The 17279-nt window shown below is 41.9% G+C and overlaps 1 protein-coding gene across 1 annotated transcript; it reads left to right on the forward strand.

The window, feature by feature from the left end:
• Window positions 1–328: 328 nt before the first annotated feature.
• On the forward strand, window positions 329–17073 carry LOC119396192 (molybdenum cofactor biosynthesis protein 1). Its single transcript, XM_049416988.1, has 12 exons — window positions 329–559; window positions 911–967; window positions 1042–1262; window positions 1320–1404; window positions 4134–4301; window positions 5925–6017; window positions 6975–7108; window positions 9253–9324; window positions 9411–9563; window positions 14377–14487; window positions 16746–16952; window positions 17021–17073. The coding sequence occupies exons 3-11, from the start codon at window positions 1134–1136 to the stop codon at window positions 16920–16922; spliced, it is 1122 nt and encodes a 373-aa protein (XP_049272945.1). The 5' UTR covers window positions 329–559; window positions 911–967; window positions 1042–1133; the 3' UTR covers window positions 16923–16952; window positions 17021–17073.
• Window positions 17074–17279: the final 206 nt, after the last annotated feature.

A 17279-nucleotide genomic window follows, 5' to 3' on the forward strand; every position in this document is an offset into this window, starting at 1 on the left:
TTCTGTAGTTTATATCATTCTAGGCCTTAATGGTTTATTTTGCGCTGGTATGAGCATTTCAGCCTTGTTTTAGACCTGTATTTACCACTGCGTGATCATTCGACCTGAGGCAGTGGATGGATGACACGACAAGCTGGGTCCGTCAAGTGCTACCCAGTTAAAAGCATCACAAGCAGCTTCCCAATGTTTTGCATATTTCGACTTGCGTTACCCGACCCCGTACGCATTCGGAGGGCGTTTTCTAGAGTTACTTGCCTTTTATAACGTTTTCGATCTGTCCGGATCTCCCGCGCTCACGCGAGTCGTGGCCACGTGATCATGCAAAATCACGTGACGAATGGCGAGTGCAGCTGGAGCCGCGCTAGAGCCGAAAACTCAGGAGCATGGCTCGGGATGGAAGTGTTTCTCGGGAGAACGAAGTCTATCTGTGGTCTATCCATCTATGAATGTCTGTGTTCTTTCGGTGAACTGTTGGAGGCGGCGTCGGCTGAAATATCGATGCCGTATCGAGGCGTTCTACGGACCAACCTGGAGGCCTAAAAAGCTCTATATTATGGAGGTAATACTAACAACAGCCTGCGAGCGCCGTCGAGACAAGGATGCGTGACGTTGTATTTTTAAAGCACCTGCCATCGCGAACTGGGCTAGTCAAGCTGTCCCAATGCAGCTTTTTCCCCCCCGTCTCAACAACTTTAAATAAGCACAACGAAGTCCCAGCTATGTCGCACCTGTTGTATCCGGACCATCGATTGGTGTGTGCACGTGATTGATCGGATAGTTGAATGCTCCATTCCTTCCCTTGCCGGTTTATAGTTCTTAGCGCTTTCGTCACCGGCTATTCATAAAACATGCTGATTCAAGACAGCCGGTTTTTAAACGAATAGCTTTTTTCTGTGCTTCCATTACGCAGGCTGCCCGTATACACCACCACCATATATCGAAGGATCATCAATTAGCCACTGTCGAGGTAAGCGATACTGGGACGGCACGAAACGCTGGCGTGCTGATAATTAATTACTTGTACGGATATTTTGTGCACAGGTATTGTGCGGACACACCAGAGGAAGTTTTGTCTGGTCTTTCGGATATTTGCCAGAGCGTTAAACGTAAGTTTGTAGAGAAACTGCTTCAGGATGCTGTTGAGAGCTTCAGTACTACGTCGTGTGGACCAAGCAGTCCGGATACTACGTACCATGTCACAAGCAAAGCAGTACTGCAGTGCTGATAAAAAAGACACCACTGGCATTGAATCCAGTGGCAAAGTAAGTCTCGGACATGCAAGCTTGCTGGCAGTCTAACGAATGATGTGTTGTTTTCAGGATGCCGGTGGGGTTTTGGTGGACAGCTTCGGTAGAAAACACACCTATCTACGCATTTCTTTGACGGAAAAATGCAGCCTTAGGTGTAAGGTTTGTCACGTTGGCTCTAGATTACTGCTGCATTGTCACGTCATTTGCTGTCGCATGCAGATTTGCCGTTTTGTTGCCTACATCATGTGTCATTGGCATTTGAGTGCTGCTGGTTTTAGGATTTTCCAACAGGACGTGTGCGAAAAGTCAGCATTACTTTCACTGTGCTAAACAGCAAAACATCTGTAGGACATACACAATATATGTTGATAGCTATTATCTTAGGGGGTGGATAAAATACAGGTAGCAGACAGGCAAGACTTATCAATAATGACTTCCAATGAACACTTACATACACATTCTTAAGCGTAAATTGAGATATGTTGTGCAACGAGAGCATAACAGCCAAGTGTATAAAAAGTTCTGTTTAAATTAGGGGTGTGCGGATATTCAAGTATCGAATTTGAATCGAATAATACGTAATCGAATAATTCGATTCAGCTTTCAAATAGCCAGTATTCGAAGTTTCTCGAAAGGACGAATATCTAAAATGCGACTAAGGCCAATGGTGCAACTTGGTTAGAGTGGGTGGCTAAAACTGACGCTAACGTCGTTACAGCAGTCCTTTTGTTAAAACTTTCACCGACATCCTGGTTCAAAAGCAAGCAAACATGTTTATTTTAAAGAATACTATGTCATTTCTGCAAAGGATAAAAAAAAAGAAACGCATGAGAAAACTATCAAGCCCTTGCCAACTTTGCGTTCGAAACGAAAGCATGGACTTTTCGCATAGTTCAGTTGCGTATGCTGCAAGCAACGTAAAACGTCCAGACTTTGCTCCGTGAAACCCTTGGTGATTGGCTTCACATGTGACAATTTGTTCACGCTGTGCAGTTGCCACTGCCACACCGCCGAGCATGGAGCTACACTTTATCCATGTATCATGGAAATCGCTTTGCGATGCCTTCCCATTCCTGCTACTGAGGTGCCCAGTGAGCTGCATGTTTTCAACCGCAGGAAACAATGTAACATCACGGCGAGAGAGCCTGAAGACAGGTCATGTGGAACAGCTTGTGTTTCTGCATGACTACTTGTAGTCTTTCGGTGGTAGGCACTCACCGCGTTATGTGCTCTAGGACATGGTCAGATTTCATTGCTTTGTTTATTCTTTCAATTTTCAATAAAATCTTTTGTGTTCGATATTTGATTCGATATTCTTGGCCACTATTCGGAACTGTTTGATTCGAGATGAAATTTCACTATTCGCACACCCCTAGTTTAAATATTCAATTTTTTACCCTTCACATATACCACCGTGTTTCACCATGTTACGAAAGAAGCCGCAGCTGTAACCTCAGTGTATAACAAAGCTTAATCTAGTTGTTGGCAACATATTGGATAAAATTGCTACATGTGTGTATTGTGGATGTCTGTTTTACAAGCTGCTTCTCATTGAAAATTGCTGGAATAAGGACACAATGCTGTTTTACATTGTATAATTATCTTACATGTGCCATGCACAGCTGTTACATCCTGGTATAAAGTAAGGCTGTACAGCTGGAGCAACTACGTATTACTGAAGCACTCGTATTATAAAAAAAAAAGAAAATAATTTTTGTGTGCTTAATTTACATTGCTGAGAACGGAACACTGCCTCGGCCTAGTTTGGAGGCGTGTCAATAACGTCTGGCTTTTAGGCTGCAGCCAGGAGTCTGATTCGCGACCTTTTGCCTCAACTCATGGTACATTACTAAGCTGGCACTTTGGTTAAGAAGTCTTCTCACTTTTCATCAATATGCATGCATGCCATGTTGTTCCCCACTGCGTGCAATTGTCTTCGACAATGCATCCCATCGTTAAAGGGACATTAAAAGCAAATATTAAGTCGACGTTGATTTTTGAAATAGCATTCCAGAAACCTTGTAGTGCTTGTTTCGTGCCAAAGAAATGCTCATTTTGGAAGAAAATCATGTTTTAGTGGTCTGCATGGCATTAGCGCATTTGAAATCTCACCTGAACGGGCCTTCTGACGTAGCAGTTGCCGTGCCCAATGTTGCCCGCCTTTACTGCCCAGCCGCCGATGCTACAGTTTCTTGCGCAACAGCGGCCATCAACCTTGCCAAGACGCAGCCACGGGCCACTCCGAAACTGTATAGTTAACTGTAACGGAGCTTAACTTGGCCAGCAGCAGCAATAAAGTATTAATAGTGCGAAAATAGTGAGAGCCAAGCACACGCAGCAGTACGCTAGATCGAAACTACCACTGAGACGTGCAGCTAGGCAAAAAGGGAACTTTTTGGACCACTTTAGTTGTTCCCCATGGTAATGCCAAGAGGTTCTTTTTTCCATGAATCAAACAGAAACGAACAAGCAGCATTTTATTACGTCTTGTGATGCACGGAAGGTTCTTTTGTTATCACAACTAGTTTGATTACTAGTGGTTAATTGTACTCGGGACTCTTTACGTCATCGGGATCATCTTCAAAATGTGCCACTCGTGGCGCACATCGTGTTCTACATTTACCTTAATTTCTCGATTAGTAGAGCACTGCTGTTGATAATATTGACGTTTAGATGTTCTCACAGATTGACCTTTCACCCTGACATGAATTATTTGCCTTTAGTGTCCCTTTAGGCAACAACATGCCAACCACTTATATAGGACCTGTGCCATAATAGTGACCAGTACCTGTACCATAGCACTCAAAAGAGGTACCATGGTGGACAATAATCTTTGTGCATTCATATAGTGCACTTTTATTGTGTGTGTTTGATTTGTTGCAGGTGTCTACTGCATGCCAGAGGAAGGCGTACCATTGACTCCAAAAGAAAAACTGCTCACTGCTGATGAAATAGTGCAGTTAGCAAGTCTCTTTGCTGCTTTTGGTGTGAACAAAATTCGTCTTACTGGTGGAGAGCCTCTTGTGCGAAAGGATGCTGTCAGTATCATTGGTAAGCTGTTCATTCCCTCACTAGTTAGGTTCTCAACATCTCCTGTTCTTCATGTATTCCTAAAACCAGGCCCCGAAATTTTGATGAAGTACGTGTTTTTACCAAAAATAAATAATAAAAATAGGTGTTTTTCTCAAAAAAGTCAAGGTTTTCAGAAGTGCCCCCCCCCCCCCCCCAAAAAAAATTCCTGGCTACGGGCCTGCCTAAAACATCTGCTTATGTGTTTTGGGGTGATTCCACGAGAGATTGACATGGGTGCGAAAATTGATATTTTAGATTTGATTGAATATCTTATATTTTGCACATGTACATCCCAGCCACCTGAAAGTTTGCAGCAACAATATTGTGGGTACAAGTAACGGCTTTTCGAGGATGTACTGATGTGATAAGAACACGAGGAATCTTTATAGAAAAGGGGGGAAAAGCTCCTGACTCATCTGAACGTCGCCATATTTGTAGAAGAAAGGCAGTTTTGGTAAATCAGAATGAGCATTTTAAGCATGACGTTCTACAATACCTAATTTTGCGCTTCGAAATTTAGCCTTGAGACCTCCAATAACGGTGTTTTCTTTAGGCAATAGATTTTTATAAATATTTTATGACAGTCAGGCTCTAGTCATTTTCACATACGTACTCTATGTCGAGGTGGAAATGCATTGCCACAACTAAAATGATATGGACGAGACTAATTAACAAAAGCTAGTTCATGGAATTTTTAATTATCGACTCGAGAGCAATTGTTTGTATTGGAAAGTTTTAGTCCATTCCAATTTATGGCATACCATTTTTTTAGAAATCACTAGGCTTGTGCGAATATTCGAATAAATATTACAGTATTCGGATTCACTTCGATTTAAATTTAAATTATTGGAAATTTAGAAGTATTTGAAATGGGAACGAATAAGTGTGTATTAGTTTACATGTAACCCCCCCTAAAGGTGGTTTCGCTGCAGTGGAAGGGTGCTATACCGTGAATACACATTTCCAGGAAAAATTTGCACTGCCGCGAAGCCCCATTTGAAGGTTAAATGAACATACTATTCATCATTTTTTTTAAGTTTAAAACGCTAGTTATACCAGCTGATGTGCTCTAAGTATTGTAAATTATAAAATGTCACATATTTTACAGGTTATCACTTGCATTCTACCGAAAGTCAAATCCTGCTACTGTTCAAAGTTGCTTCCACTTCCGTTGAACAAAAAAAAAAGGACACTTTAACCTGCCTTGTTTTAATTTTAAAAATATTGCGCAGGTTAGTTGGGTCATGACAAATATGTTCATTTCTCTTCATAATACGCGAGATATACTATTTGAATTAGATTTGAAATTATTCAACCAAATCACTATTTGCTTCGAATGAGCTTCAAACCTAAAATTTACTATTCACACAAGCCTAGAAATCATGAAAGTTGCACGTAATTCGAGATATTCATCATCGAATGTTAAGGGCAAAATCTAAACTTATTGTGCCCAGCGCGCTGGAAATGCGGTGGCTCTCTGTACGTCGGACTGGAACTACTCATGACAAGGAAGTGACGAAACTTACCAAATGTAACTTACAACACTGACTTAATGACCAACTATTAAAAGGTTGTTAATGAGTCGATTTCTGCAAATTTCAGAGAGCCTGGCAAAAATTCCACAGCTTAATGCGCTGGGCATGACAACAAATGGGTTGGTATTGTCGAAAAAGATTGCCGACTTGAGGAATGCGGGTGAGGATTTATTTTTTTTATATAAGAGTGGGATTACTGTCTTGCATTTGGTAGTTTTGTGCTAATAACTAGGGGTGTGCGAATATCAAATTTTCGAATACGAATCGAATACGAATAGCCACCTTCGAATATCGAATTGAATATCGAATATCAAAGGAAAAGTGCCTCCACAGTAACAATATTTTATTTAACATGTAGCTATTTTAAAATAAAACATTAACAGCCTGACTGGTCACACAACATACACTGCTATCTCCAGAACACAATGTCCAGGCTAGCACAATGCGCATCACAACACAATCAAATATCACGGCACAATGAAACTAATGACTAGATGTTATCATGAAGAAATATGAGTTGCTCCACATGATCAGGCAGCAGGCGCTCCCTTGTAACAGAGACAACCCCCCCTGCCACTGAAAAGGCACGCTCGCTTGGAACAGAAGTGGCTAATATAGGGAGGTACATGGGGCAAAGCTTTGCCAGACTGGGGTATCTGAACAGTCCGCCACCAGTCACGTGGGTCACTGTCTTTCTTCAGAAGTGGTCCCGCATAGTGAACGAGTGGTAGTGCGGCACGTTACGGCCGCATAATATTGAAAATGTACGGTTACATGATCGCCAACAGCGCTGCACGTCGGAGATTCACCAGCAATAAATTATACGTATTGGGGCGCTCGTCGCAGGCAGATATCGTGCCTCCGTGTACTTACGATGTTTATCGCTCCTCTCGGCAACGTTTTTAGCTATACGAACGCAGCAGAAATGTGGAAGACGAGTTATTTTATGCATGATAATCGAATCGCATATTCGAATATTCGAAGTTATCGAATATTCGAAACTTTTCGAATACACGATTTTCGAATCAAATACGAATATTTCGAATGTAATATTCGTCGAATATTCGAAAATTTCGAATATTCGCACACCCCTACTAATAACCACTTTAAAACGCAGGTTTGACGCACTTGAACATAAGCCTTGACACCCTAGTACCTGAGAAATTTGAATTCCTGGCAAGGCGCAAAGGCTGGCACGTGGTGAGAAAAGGCATTGATGATGCACTGGCAGCTGGCTTTGACTCCGTTAAGGTAACTGTAATTCTGGTGTGAAATCACCTTGAATCGATGCTATGTCACGGCTACACGAGAATTGGACTTTCTTAAAGACAGTGTTGCCTAATCACTGCATTGTTTTAACTGCAATTGTGGCTTGGCAACTATCGCATTGCACCAGTAAGCAAGAAGGTGCAGCTTAATTCCTAGCCTGAGTAGCCATTTCTTGGTGAGGGAGGGTGTCTCAACTATCACGCAGCAAGATTTTTAAAAGAAGAATGTCGTTACGTGAAGCAAATCTAGTGAATATTGTTCCCAGTACACTGGAGTAGCCACTACTATTTTTTTCGTTAATTAGACCTAATTAATTAGTCATAATTATATTTCTGACTCGACAAGTACTCATCTAATTATAAAAGTGTCAATAAGACATGTAGGCATGTTCGAATGACATGTAACGCCGCTATTTTTAACAACGTACTAATTGCACGCTCATTTTTTCTGGTTGCTAATGAAAGCCCGTGAAATATGAAAAATAACGTAAGAAAAATAACGTAACGTGTGAAAAATAACGGAAGCAGCACCCTCTAACATGTTCACTGTGAGGTAGCCATTATTAAGAAAATGATGCGAAAAGCAAAAAATATGGACCACCCTATTAGACACTCCCCAGCCGTCGAAACGAGTCGCTTTAGCCTTACACAGTCGGGCCGTAATCAGAACAGAACTCTGGCCGCGTTATCAGTGAGAACAGATGGCCGTGAGATATGGATGATGATAGTGGTATACAATCGAGCGAAAGGGATCCCTGCAAAATTGCGACTCATGTTGTTGGGGGGTGCTCGTCCTGTACCCTTGCCAAAGTGCAGAACGCCGTCTCTGGCAGCGGACAGCAGGCAAAGCGGTTGCTTGCAGTAAGCTTATTTGAGGGTGCTGCTTTCTTTTGTTGGTAGGAGTGTAGTCGTGTTATTTTTCACATTTCGTGGGCTTTCTTTATTAGCCGGAAAAAGTGAGCATACAATTAGTACATTGTTGAAAATAGTGCAGTTAGATGTAATTTGAACATGCCTACATATGCCTCATTGACATTTTAGCCATTAGGTGAGTAGTATTTGTCGAGTTGGAAACATAGTTAGGACTAATTAACTAAACCTCATCAACGAAAAAATTAGTACTGGCTACTACAGTACAATATGTACTGAGTTTGTTCAGGGCACACTGTTGTGTTGGTACATACTGTATATAGGTACACATTGAAGAACCTTGAAGGTCAAAATTACAGTGGCAGGCGTGTCATAATCGTGTCAGGGTTTCAGCGTGTGATATCCTGACAGTTTAATTTTTAATTTAAACTGCATTTAACTATTCTTGCTTGTTCAGCCATAGTTACAATGTAGAATCATCTATGATGGCAGAAAGTTGGCCTAGTTGGTTAGAATTTATGGTGGAAAAATAGCGTGGCTATTAAGAAGTCCAGACACAGAATTCTTTTATGTCATTTTTTTCTGTTGCCATAAGTAGCTAATGACTTGCTTATCACAGCTGGAAACCTCGTTTTCTCGAGTGCGCAACGGTTAATTATTTGGAGATGTTTTTATAGCACGCAGTTGCAGTTGCGATTTCAAAGAGCACCAAGAAAGGTGGAACGAGAGTTCCATTGTAAACACAGCTGGCCCCGCAACTACACAAAACAGCTGCATGTGGCAGCATGCACACGTGAGTTCCATGTCAACAGACTGCGGCAAAGAGCACGCATAACATATGGCGGCCAACAGACACGTCATCCAGGTTGTTGACAGTTTCCATCAAATCCAAGTTGATATCAGTGTCTCAAGATGCTTTGTTTTGCACTCAGTCATGAAGCATATGCTTTAAAATTTATTTATAGCATGTTCAAGGCTACATTTGCCATCGATATTTATGAGATGATATGTGCAAGTTCACACAAATTATCTTGACTTCAGAATTTTTTGTCGGTACTCCTTTAACACGTGTAGACGGAACACAAGGGTGGTGCTCATCCTTGTCTGTTGTTCTGTTTGTATACGTTATATTAGCTTTATTTTTCCAACTGGATGCATTGGGTCAAGTGCAAATCATTGCCATTAGAGAACGGTCAGTACACAAGTATTGTGTTGCCGGGCTAACCAGTACCTTTTCCATGATTTGCTTGTGCCCAGGTAAACTGTGTAGCGATGAAGGGAATCAATGAAGATGAATTGGTCAACTTTGTGAAGCTCACGGAATCTAATGTAAGTAACATAAAATTTCACCTAGACTATTTAACTGCATTGCTGACACGAGGTGTGTGAGAGCCTTCTGGATGCCTCTGTTTCAGAATCTTGAAGTGCGATTTATTGAGTACATGCCCTTCGATGGGAACAAGTGGAGCAGGCAGAAGCTTGTCCCTTTTGAGCGCATGCTGTCGATCATCAAGAAGGAGTTGCCAACGCTGGAGCGGCAAGAAGACGGACCAAATCATACCTCAAAGGTGATGCGCTCAGCACAACATTGTTCACTTTCAACTTCTATGCCAGCATTTTGAACAGTGCCTCGGACGGAAAAGGTTATATACTACTTCACTTCAAGAATTCAGTGTTCCAGATATTCCCCTTTGTCTGAAGCTAACCAAGCGGATGATAATCACTGTTATTAATTAGACTTACATTTTGAAACGCATGGAATGTGATCATCAGACTTGATCAGTTAGTTCAAGGGGCCCTGCAACACATTTCGAAGTAATCATCTAGTGGCCTCATTACCTGAGTTTATTTTATTGCCTCATGAATCGGCTGCCGCAAAAATTTTAGAATTCGTCGAGTATGAGCAGAGTTACAGGGATTTGTCACACACTTTAAACGCTTTCTCTCGGTGCCAGCGAGCGTGCTGAAAGCTACACAGGAGGGATAACAAGGGGGAAGCTACATCCGTACATCAGCGCACCTACTGACCTGGAGCTCTTTTTCTCTCCTTCTTTGAACGGCTCTCTTTCAGTGTGATCACGAGCGCACCTGTGTAACTCTAGCACTGTAGGGTGCGGTGCTGGCATGTCACAGCACCCCTCGGCAACCGTGGTAACTATGCAGCTCACAATGCTCAAATCAGTCAGTGGCTGTAAGCCAAATTGATGTCATAAGCCAAATTTAGCTTATGGCATCATTTGATTTTGAAACTTGGTTGTGAATTCCATGCTGCGTGCTGTGCTGTAATGTTTAGCTCACATGTTTGCATTAGCCTCGACTACTGATTGGCAGCATTTTCTGACCACATTCAAAAAGTGTTGCAAGGCCCTTTTCAGTCACATTTGTTGTGAACATGATGACAGCCTGACGTGTGTAATACCAAATGTCAGGAGATAATTTGAACAATGGATCACCTTGGCAGTTCCATCTAGAACATGGCCTCTAATTGGCTGGTTGTCTTCTCAGTGATCAGTCTGATTTCACACAACATATTAGGTGTACATCTTCATTACAATAATTAAAAACTTGCGTGATCAGCACATCGCTATCTGGATCACTGGTCCGCATTTTGTAACAGTAGTTTTTGACACCTACCTTTGTCGTACAGTACATAAATGCTTTCATCGTCAGATTGGGTTCTTCTAAAGAACTGTGTGTAGCCTGTTTGATGGATATTAGCAAGTAGCTTTATTTTAATTTGCTCGTGAGTGAAAAGGCAAACAAGGTGTAGTTTCAAAATGTTATGATCTCCACGGCTACTAATACATTTTGTTATTCACGCCATTACCTTCTCCAGTACATTAGTCCTCCGTATTTAGTACTTCTTCATAAACAGGGTACTACTATCAGCTGCTCTTTGCAGACTTTGAATTGAAGTTATATGAGTGAGAGTGTCATAATGTCGATTGTAAGCTTTCTAGGCACATGAGGGGTTCCTCAGTCGAGGGTTCCACTGGCCTTTGTGGCTCACTTGACTTGGTCGAGCAGAGCCAGCTGCTTCCCCAATCCCTGCTAGCAAGCAAGGCAGGTGACTGCACTCTTCGAGATGTTGTCTCTAAAAGGAGAGAACTGATTTTCTGGGATGATGGTTCGCTTTCCCACCTAATGTTTCAGGGTTGGCCTTTCCCCATACTACGAACAGCTGTGCACGTACTACATTGCAATGTTTATATGGTGTTTCTTTTTTACGCTATTGTACTTGCTGGTTTGTATTCGACAAACCAATCTCACACCCGTTCGAGTAAGATCCGGATGTGGACAGCTGTATTTTGGTCGTTCTCCTCTTTGGTTTCAAGGATCTCTCATGGAGCTGTGGGGGTTCCTTGATGGTTGTGAACGGTGTTTGTATGCTTATTTCGCAAGCAAGCCGGTCAGCCCGTTCGTTACCCTCCAGTCTTGTATGCGCGGGGCACCAAACTACCTAATGTGGATTTTAGCAGGTCTTTTTCTAGGATTCTCAGTGCTTCCCTTGGAGTCGCCCCAGCCTAAACAGCAAGCGAATTGGGAGTCTGTGATTACGAGGGCCGAGTCTCCCTTTTGCTCTGTGCATTTGATTTCCATAGCAACTGCCGCCATTTCGACTGTACTGACTCATGGGGTTTTTGTCTATGCCGCTAAGGTTGTAGTTCCTCTTATTGCCACAGTGGTGTAGCAATTGCCGTGCAGTCTCCAGGCGTCAATGTAGAATGTTGGATTACTACTGTAACGTTCTTGGAGTGTTTGTCATCTGCGTGGGCGATATTGCATGCTCATATTCTTGGAGATGATAGATGTGATGACTTGGGTCCTAATGTTAGGTAATAAAAATGTCTCCCTCCAGCATGTTGTGGTTTTAAGCAGTAGCCAGCCCGCTAGAGTACAGCTCTGCCCTGCTCCATCGGGATTTAATCTTTCCCTTGGTGATTGATATTAGCACTGCAGACTCAAGTTCTTCGCAGGTATTGTAGAGTTGTTGCGCCTCAACTTTTTCACTGTTATCGTTTGCGGGCAATCCAATCAGTTCTCTGTACGCCACTCTTGTCATTGAGTTAATTCTAGCTGTTTTGGTATTGGGCAGTTTTTGGAAGGGTTGACTGTATTTAGTCTGCTGATTACAAAAGCTTCCTGAAGCGTAGGACGTCCCTCCTCCCTGAAGTCTTTTTCGCGTGACTCTGTGCGTCCTGCGCATATACACACAATGAAATCATGTTTGTAGCATAGCCTATGCTCACAGAGTGCTGTTCCACATTAAAATGGCTTATCGCTTTGTACATGACCGCACTTCCAGCCGTAGTGTGCAGATAAACATTACATAAGTACATGGCATTGGATAGGGGCATGCCGCATCACGATATTGATTTCATCTCGGACTTTGCCATAAAGGCTATATCTGCAACATTTATAGGTCTAATGTGCATACTTATTATTACACCTAGGCATACAACACCTCCATCTTTAGTGTGTAATGGTAGTGAAAATATGGCAGGAGTTATGAAGGAAGGCTTGGCATTTAATTTTGTAACTTAATATCTCTAGCTTGCCCTTGGCTTGGCAAATGTTTGCTTGTGTAAATTTATGCATGAATACGTTAAGAGAGGGACAAATGGAATATTTTTTGTTATTGGTTAACGTCAGCTTATCAACATAGTAAGTGGTCCCGGTCGCGGTGGCCGCACTTTTGATGGAGGCAAAAATGCTTGAGACCTGTTTCCTTAGATTTAGGTGCACGTTGAAGAACCCCAGGTGGTTAAAATTTCCAGAGCCCTCCACTATGGCATCCCTCATGGTCATATCATGGTTTTGGGATGTTAAACCCCTACAATTATTAGTATCAACATTGTAAAGTAATACTTGCAAATCTTTTCCTTTTCCTCCTTTCTTTTTTTCTTTTTGCTGTTGAGGTTCAGTTATAATTTTTATACCACCTGAAAATGCTGCTACTGGACTGATGATGACATCTAGGACCATTCTCTTCAGCATAGAATTGCTTTTTAGTCAAGAACTTGCAAAGTTTCTTAAGGCATGCTCAAAATTATTAAGGCCAGGGCCTTAAGTGCCACATCAGTTGCTGGCTTTCAAAAATGTGGCGTGCAGTACAAAATCCCATGTTACGTTATGAAAGTCAGGGTTTGTGCCGGAATCAAACCCAGGCATTATGCATGGCAGTCAGTTTGTTCTACCACAGAGCCACACCAATGCTTGAAACTACTTTGGAAAAAGACCCTATACAGGCACCATGTTTGGTGAGAAGCAGCGTTAATGGATGTAACATTGCACGGCAGAAGTGTAGAATCATGCCAGGCGTCACTCCATGTGAATTGCATAGCGAGTGAGTGGAGTAAAGCATCCTACCTATTACGAAGGGTAAACTGTCGTTTATCATCATCATCCGTTGCAGCATCAACAAAAGCAGACAACTATGTAGGTGTGTGAATTACCTTACAGACATGTAGCAGGTATTTTGTTAACATCTGCACACCTTTGAAAGAGACATACAAAGACAAAAAGTGCTTGCATGAGTCATTCAAAGGGTTGATTTAATGCAAAATATGCGTACATACTCGTTGTGGTTGATATTTGTCTAACATTAGTGCAGCCAGGCCTTCTTGTGTAAACACTTGCCAAGTTCTTTACTTGCTTGACATAAAAAACCGTTATTCATAAGACATTGTGCATGTGTGAAACTTTGAAACTTTACGAGTACCTTGTTGATGTGACATATATAACATTTTAGCTTGTTTGCTCACATCTTGTTACCCACATAAATGTTCTGGTATGTAGCAGGGGTCTAAATTGAAGTCTGTGATTGTAGCTTGTGGTAATTTAGATTTATATAATTTGAAACGCAATAGACCCTTTTCATAATTGTAAAGCTGGCTTTCCTGCTATGCAGTTTGCCCAACTAATGCGGCTAGTCACTAGAAACAGCGTGTTCAAGCGCAATTTGCTTGCGCTATGATGTGGAAAATGTAGATTCGATTCTCTGGACATAAACATGCATAATAGACAAGCCCCAGCACATGCAACCTCGGCCCCACTTGAAGCGCGACAGGTGCCACCATTAGTTAGGCAAATATGCAGTGCAGGGAAGCGCACTTGCAGATTATGAAAGGAATCTATTCAAAGATTTGATTGGCCCATAACGTTTTCTAAGGTGTATACTGAAGCAACAAAGAAGTTTGAGGGCTTTTTAAGGTCTTCTTGAAACTTTTCACATAGAAGCAAAAAAAATTCAAGAGTCCACATTGCTGGAAAAGCAAAGGACTCCTGTGCAAGTGAGAATAGCATTTGTCTGTGTGTGCTTTGTTTTATTGGGGGGTCAGTCACCATTTATTTTTTTTTCTTTTAACACATTTACTACAGATATTCAAAGTACCTGGTTGGACTGGAAAAGTTGGTTTTATAACTTCTATGACTGAACATTTTTGTGGAACTTGCAACCGTATTCGGATTACAGCTGATGGGAACCTCAAGGTTTGTTATTCTTGAGCATAAATTGCATGGTGGACGTCTTTCAAGTAGCATTCAAAACACAGTGTGTCTGTAAAGCCACAGTGCACTTTTGACCAGTCACAGGAAATCAACAAAACATGGTAGAAACGGGAAATCTTCACCAAGTAAAAGGAAAGCTCTTGAAGTTTCATACCTGTGCAGTACAGTTCGATGTGGCCTCAGTCTGTCGCTCTACACACGTCTGAATGATATTCAAGTTCTTTCCACACACAGTCCAGGACATCTAGTGTAGCAGAATGAATAACGTCTGTGATTCTCTGTTTGAAAGGAATAATGTCATTATGTGGTGGCGCTTCATTGTACACGCGACGATATTCATATTGCACTTTGGTCACGGATTTGAATTTAGTAAACGAGAGAACACACTGAGCTTTCCTCTGTAACGTCCACATCTCGACTGGCATGGGGGTGGGTTGATCCACTGCTGCGCAGTTCGCGGTGCTACGTCATCACCTGTGTGAGCACACCCTTGTACATCATACTACGGACACTTGGAGAGTTTTCCTTTTATTTGGTGAAGGTTTCACATTTCTGTCTTGTTTCATTACTTTACTTTAAGCGGTCAAAAGTTCACCATGACTTTACGGACACACTGTGTTTATAAATATGAAGTGTCTCCATTGTGTACAGCCTATTCCCTGCATTGTCAAATGTTCTGCTATGCACATCCATGTTCAAGACCTCGACCGACTCTTGTTCATGGAGAAAAAGACTATACTCATAGAATGTGACTCGCTGTGTTTCCCCCGCAACATGCAACCTGAAACATAAGTCAAAAGAAGACGTTGCTGGGCTAATCGGTTCATTTTACAGAGTAGACCATAAAAATTATGGCCGTTCAGCGCGAAAAATTAATGAGGGAAGGGGACAAAGGGAGTGCATGCCCTTCCCTCATTGTTTGTTCGCACTAAAGGGCCATATTTTTTGTGGTCTACTCTGTAAAAGTGTTTTTGGCCTATGAGTAGGCAGAAGCGCTGTGGAAATTTCAAAGTGCTGTTAATAATTCAGTGTAGCGCATTAAGTGCGTATCATCAGGCTGTTGCTAGGCTGGCATTCTTGTTGCATTTGGAAAAAAGCATTTAAAAAAACGTGTTGCAGGCATTTGTAACAAAGTTGTTGTAACATTTGCATTTCTTTGCCTTGGAATTCAGTTGTAATCATTTCCACCGAAAAACCGACCTTGGCCTGTATAAAAATAACACGCCGTTATATGTATTAAAGACAGTAAAAATTTGATTGATTGATTTCTTAGGCCCTGGAAGTTGGAAGTGAATGTAATCAACATTTTTAAAATCTTTTTGTTTCATTTCAGCTTAATTATGCCAAAATTTTACCGGCACTAGGAATTTTTGTTTTCATTCGATACCTGATGTTATGTTCGCCATACTTTCTCATTAAAAACAATGCCTGTGGCGGGTCTTTCTCCCGATGCGCAGTATGCCCCATTTTTGTACTTGGCATTCCATGAGAATGCAGCTGCTGCAGCCTGAAATACAACTTGCGACCTTGTATTCTGCAGCTGAATCTTTGCCCACTGTGGTGCCATAGCAAGTTGTGGATAGAAAAACATTTGTGACACAATTATCTTTAGTGTAGGTGTGCCCACAGCCTTGGGGCTATATTTTAAGCGGCGCTGAAAGCTGTCAAAGATTTTCACGCTGTGAAACTCTGCAAGGGCCAAGATGCTTTCTTGAGCTGGTCAAGTTGTTGTGATCAATAGAATACAGCGCAAGCGCTAGGATATGGAAAATAATGTGACGGTGGGAATGTAACTTTTGGTAGCTTTTGGTTGTTTTGTGGCAGTTCGAGTATCAGCTATTTCTTAGTGTGCCCCTTTGGTGCGTCTGTTCACATTGCCTAGAAAAGAGACTGATGAGAGCGAACAAATTATGTAAGATGAAAAGGAAAAATTTCCCTCCACTCGATTGTAGCATGAAGCTACAAAGGAAATAGATGCAAATCTCTGAGAAAGCGTCCACAATCGACAAAAAATTTGCCCTGGTTCGGGATTCAAACCCAGGGCCATCGTCAAGGTAGAGACAACAGTCACGTAGATCTCAAGGTTTCCCTTTGATGAACTTTCTTCCACCCCATGGGCCACAGCAGAACTGACTTAACCTTAGTGTGTAAGACACTCTAGAAAGCAATGACATAATGTGGAAAGGGGATATAGGCTCTGGAAGAGAATAGAGAAGTAACTTGCTTTGTACCATGCACAGGTTTGCCTGTTTGGTGGTCACGAGGTTTCCTTGAGGGATGCTCTAAGAGGCAACGCTTCATCGGACGAGCTCCTGAGCCTTATTGGAAGCGCTGTGCAGAGGAAGAAGTTCAGCCACGCTGGCATGGACAAGCTGTCGACGATGAAGAACAGACCCATGATACTTATCGGTGGATAGAGTGCTCTTTTTACTTGCATTCTTCTCCAGGTACCTTTTAATGCAGATAGATACTTATCAGTGGATAGAGTGCACTTTTTACTTGCATTCTTCTCCAGGTACCTTTGAATGCAGATAGATATATTTTATTGATATACTTGAGTTAATAAACATTGTTACCGAAAACTTTCACCTTCTAGTTCATTATTTGTTCCCATTTTACTTTCGGCCACGGCAGCCACATTTCATTGAGGGTGAAATGCAAAAACTCTAGGTGCATGTAAAAAAGCCACACGTGATCATAATTAATCCAATTCCTCATTACAGTGTGCTTCATAATCATATCGTGGTTCTGTCTCGTAAAATCCCAGAAATGAG

This window comes from Rhipicephalus sanguineus, chromosome 6 (genome assembly GCF_013339695.2).
Source record: "Rhipicephalus sanguineus isolate Rsan-2018 chromosome 6, BIME_Rsan_1.4, whole genome shotgun sequence".
Taxonomy (NCBI): Eukaryota; Metazoa; Arthropoda; class Arachnida; order Ixodida; family Ixodidae; genus Rhipicephalus; species Rhipicephalus sanguineus.

Coding starts and splice junctions, on each gene's coding strand:
- LOC119396192 (XM_049416988.1), top strand. CDS start 1,134: ATGCTGTTGAGAGCTTCAGTACTACGTCGTGTGGACCAAGCAGTCCGG. Junction 7,109..9,252: donor CTGGCTTTGACTCCGTTAAG/GTAACTGTAATT, acceptor GCTTGTGCCCAG/GTAAACTGTGTAGCGATGAA. Junction 9,325..9,410: donor TGAAGCTCACGGAATCTAAT/GTAAGTAACATA, acceptor CCTCTGTTTCAG/AATCTTGAAGTGCGATTTAT.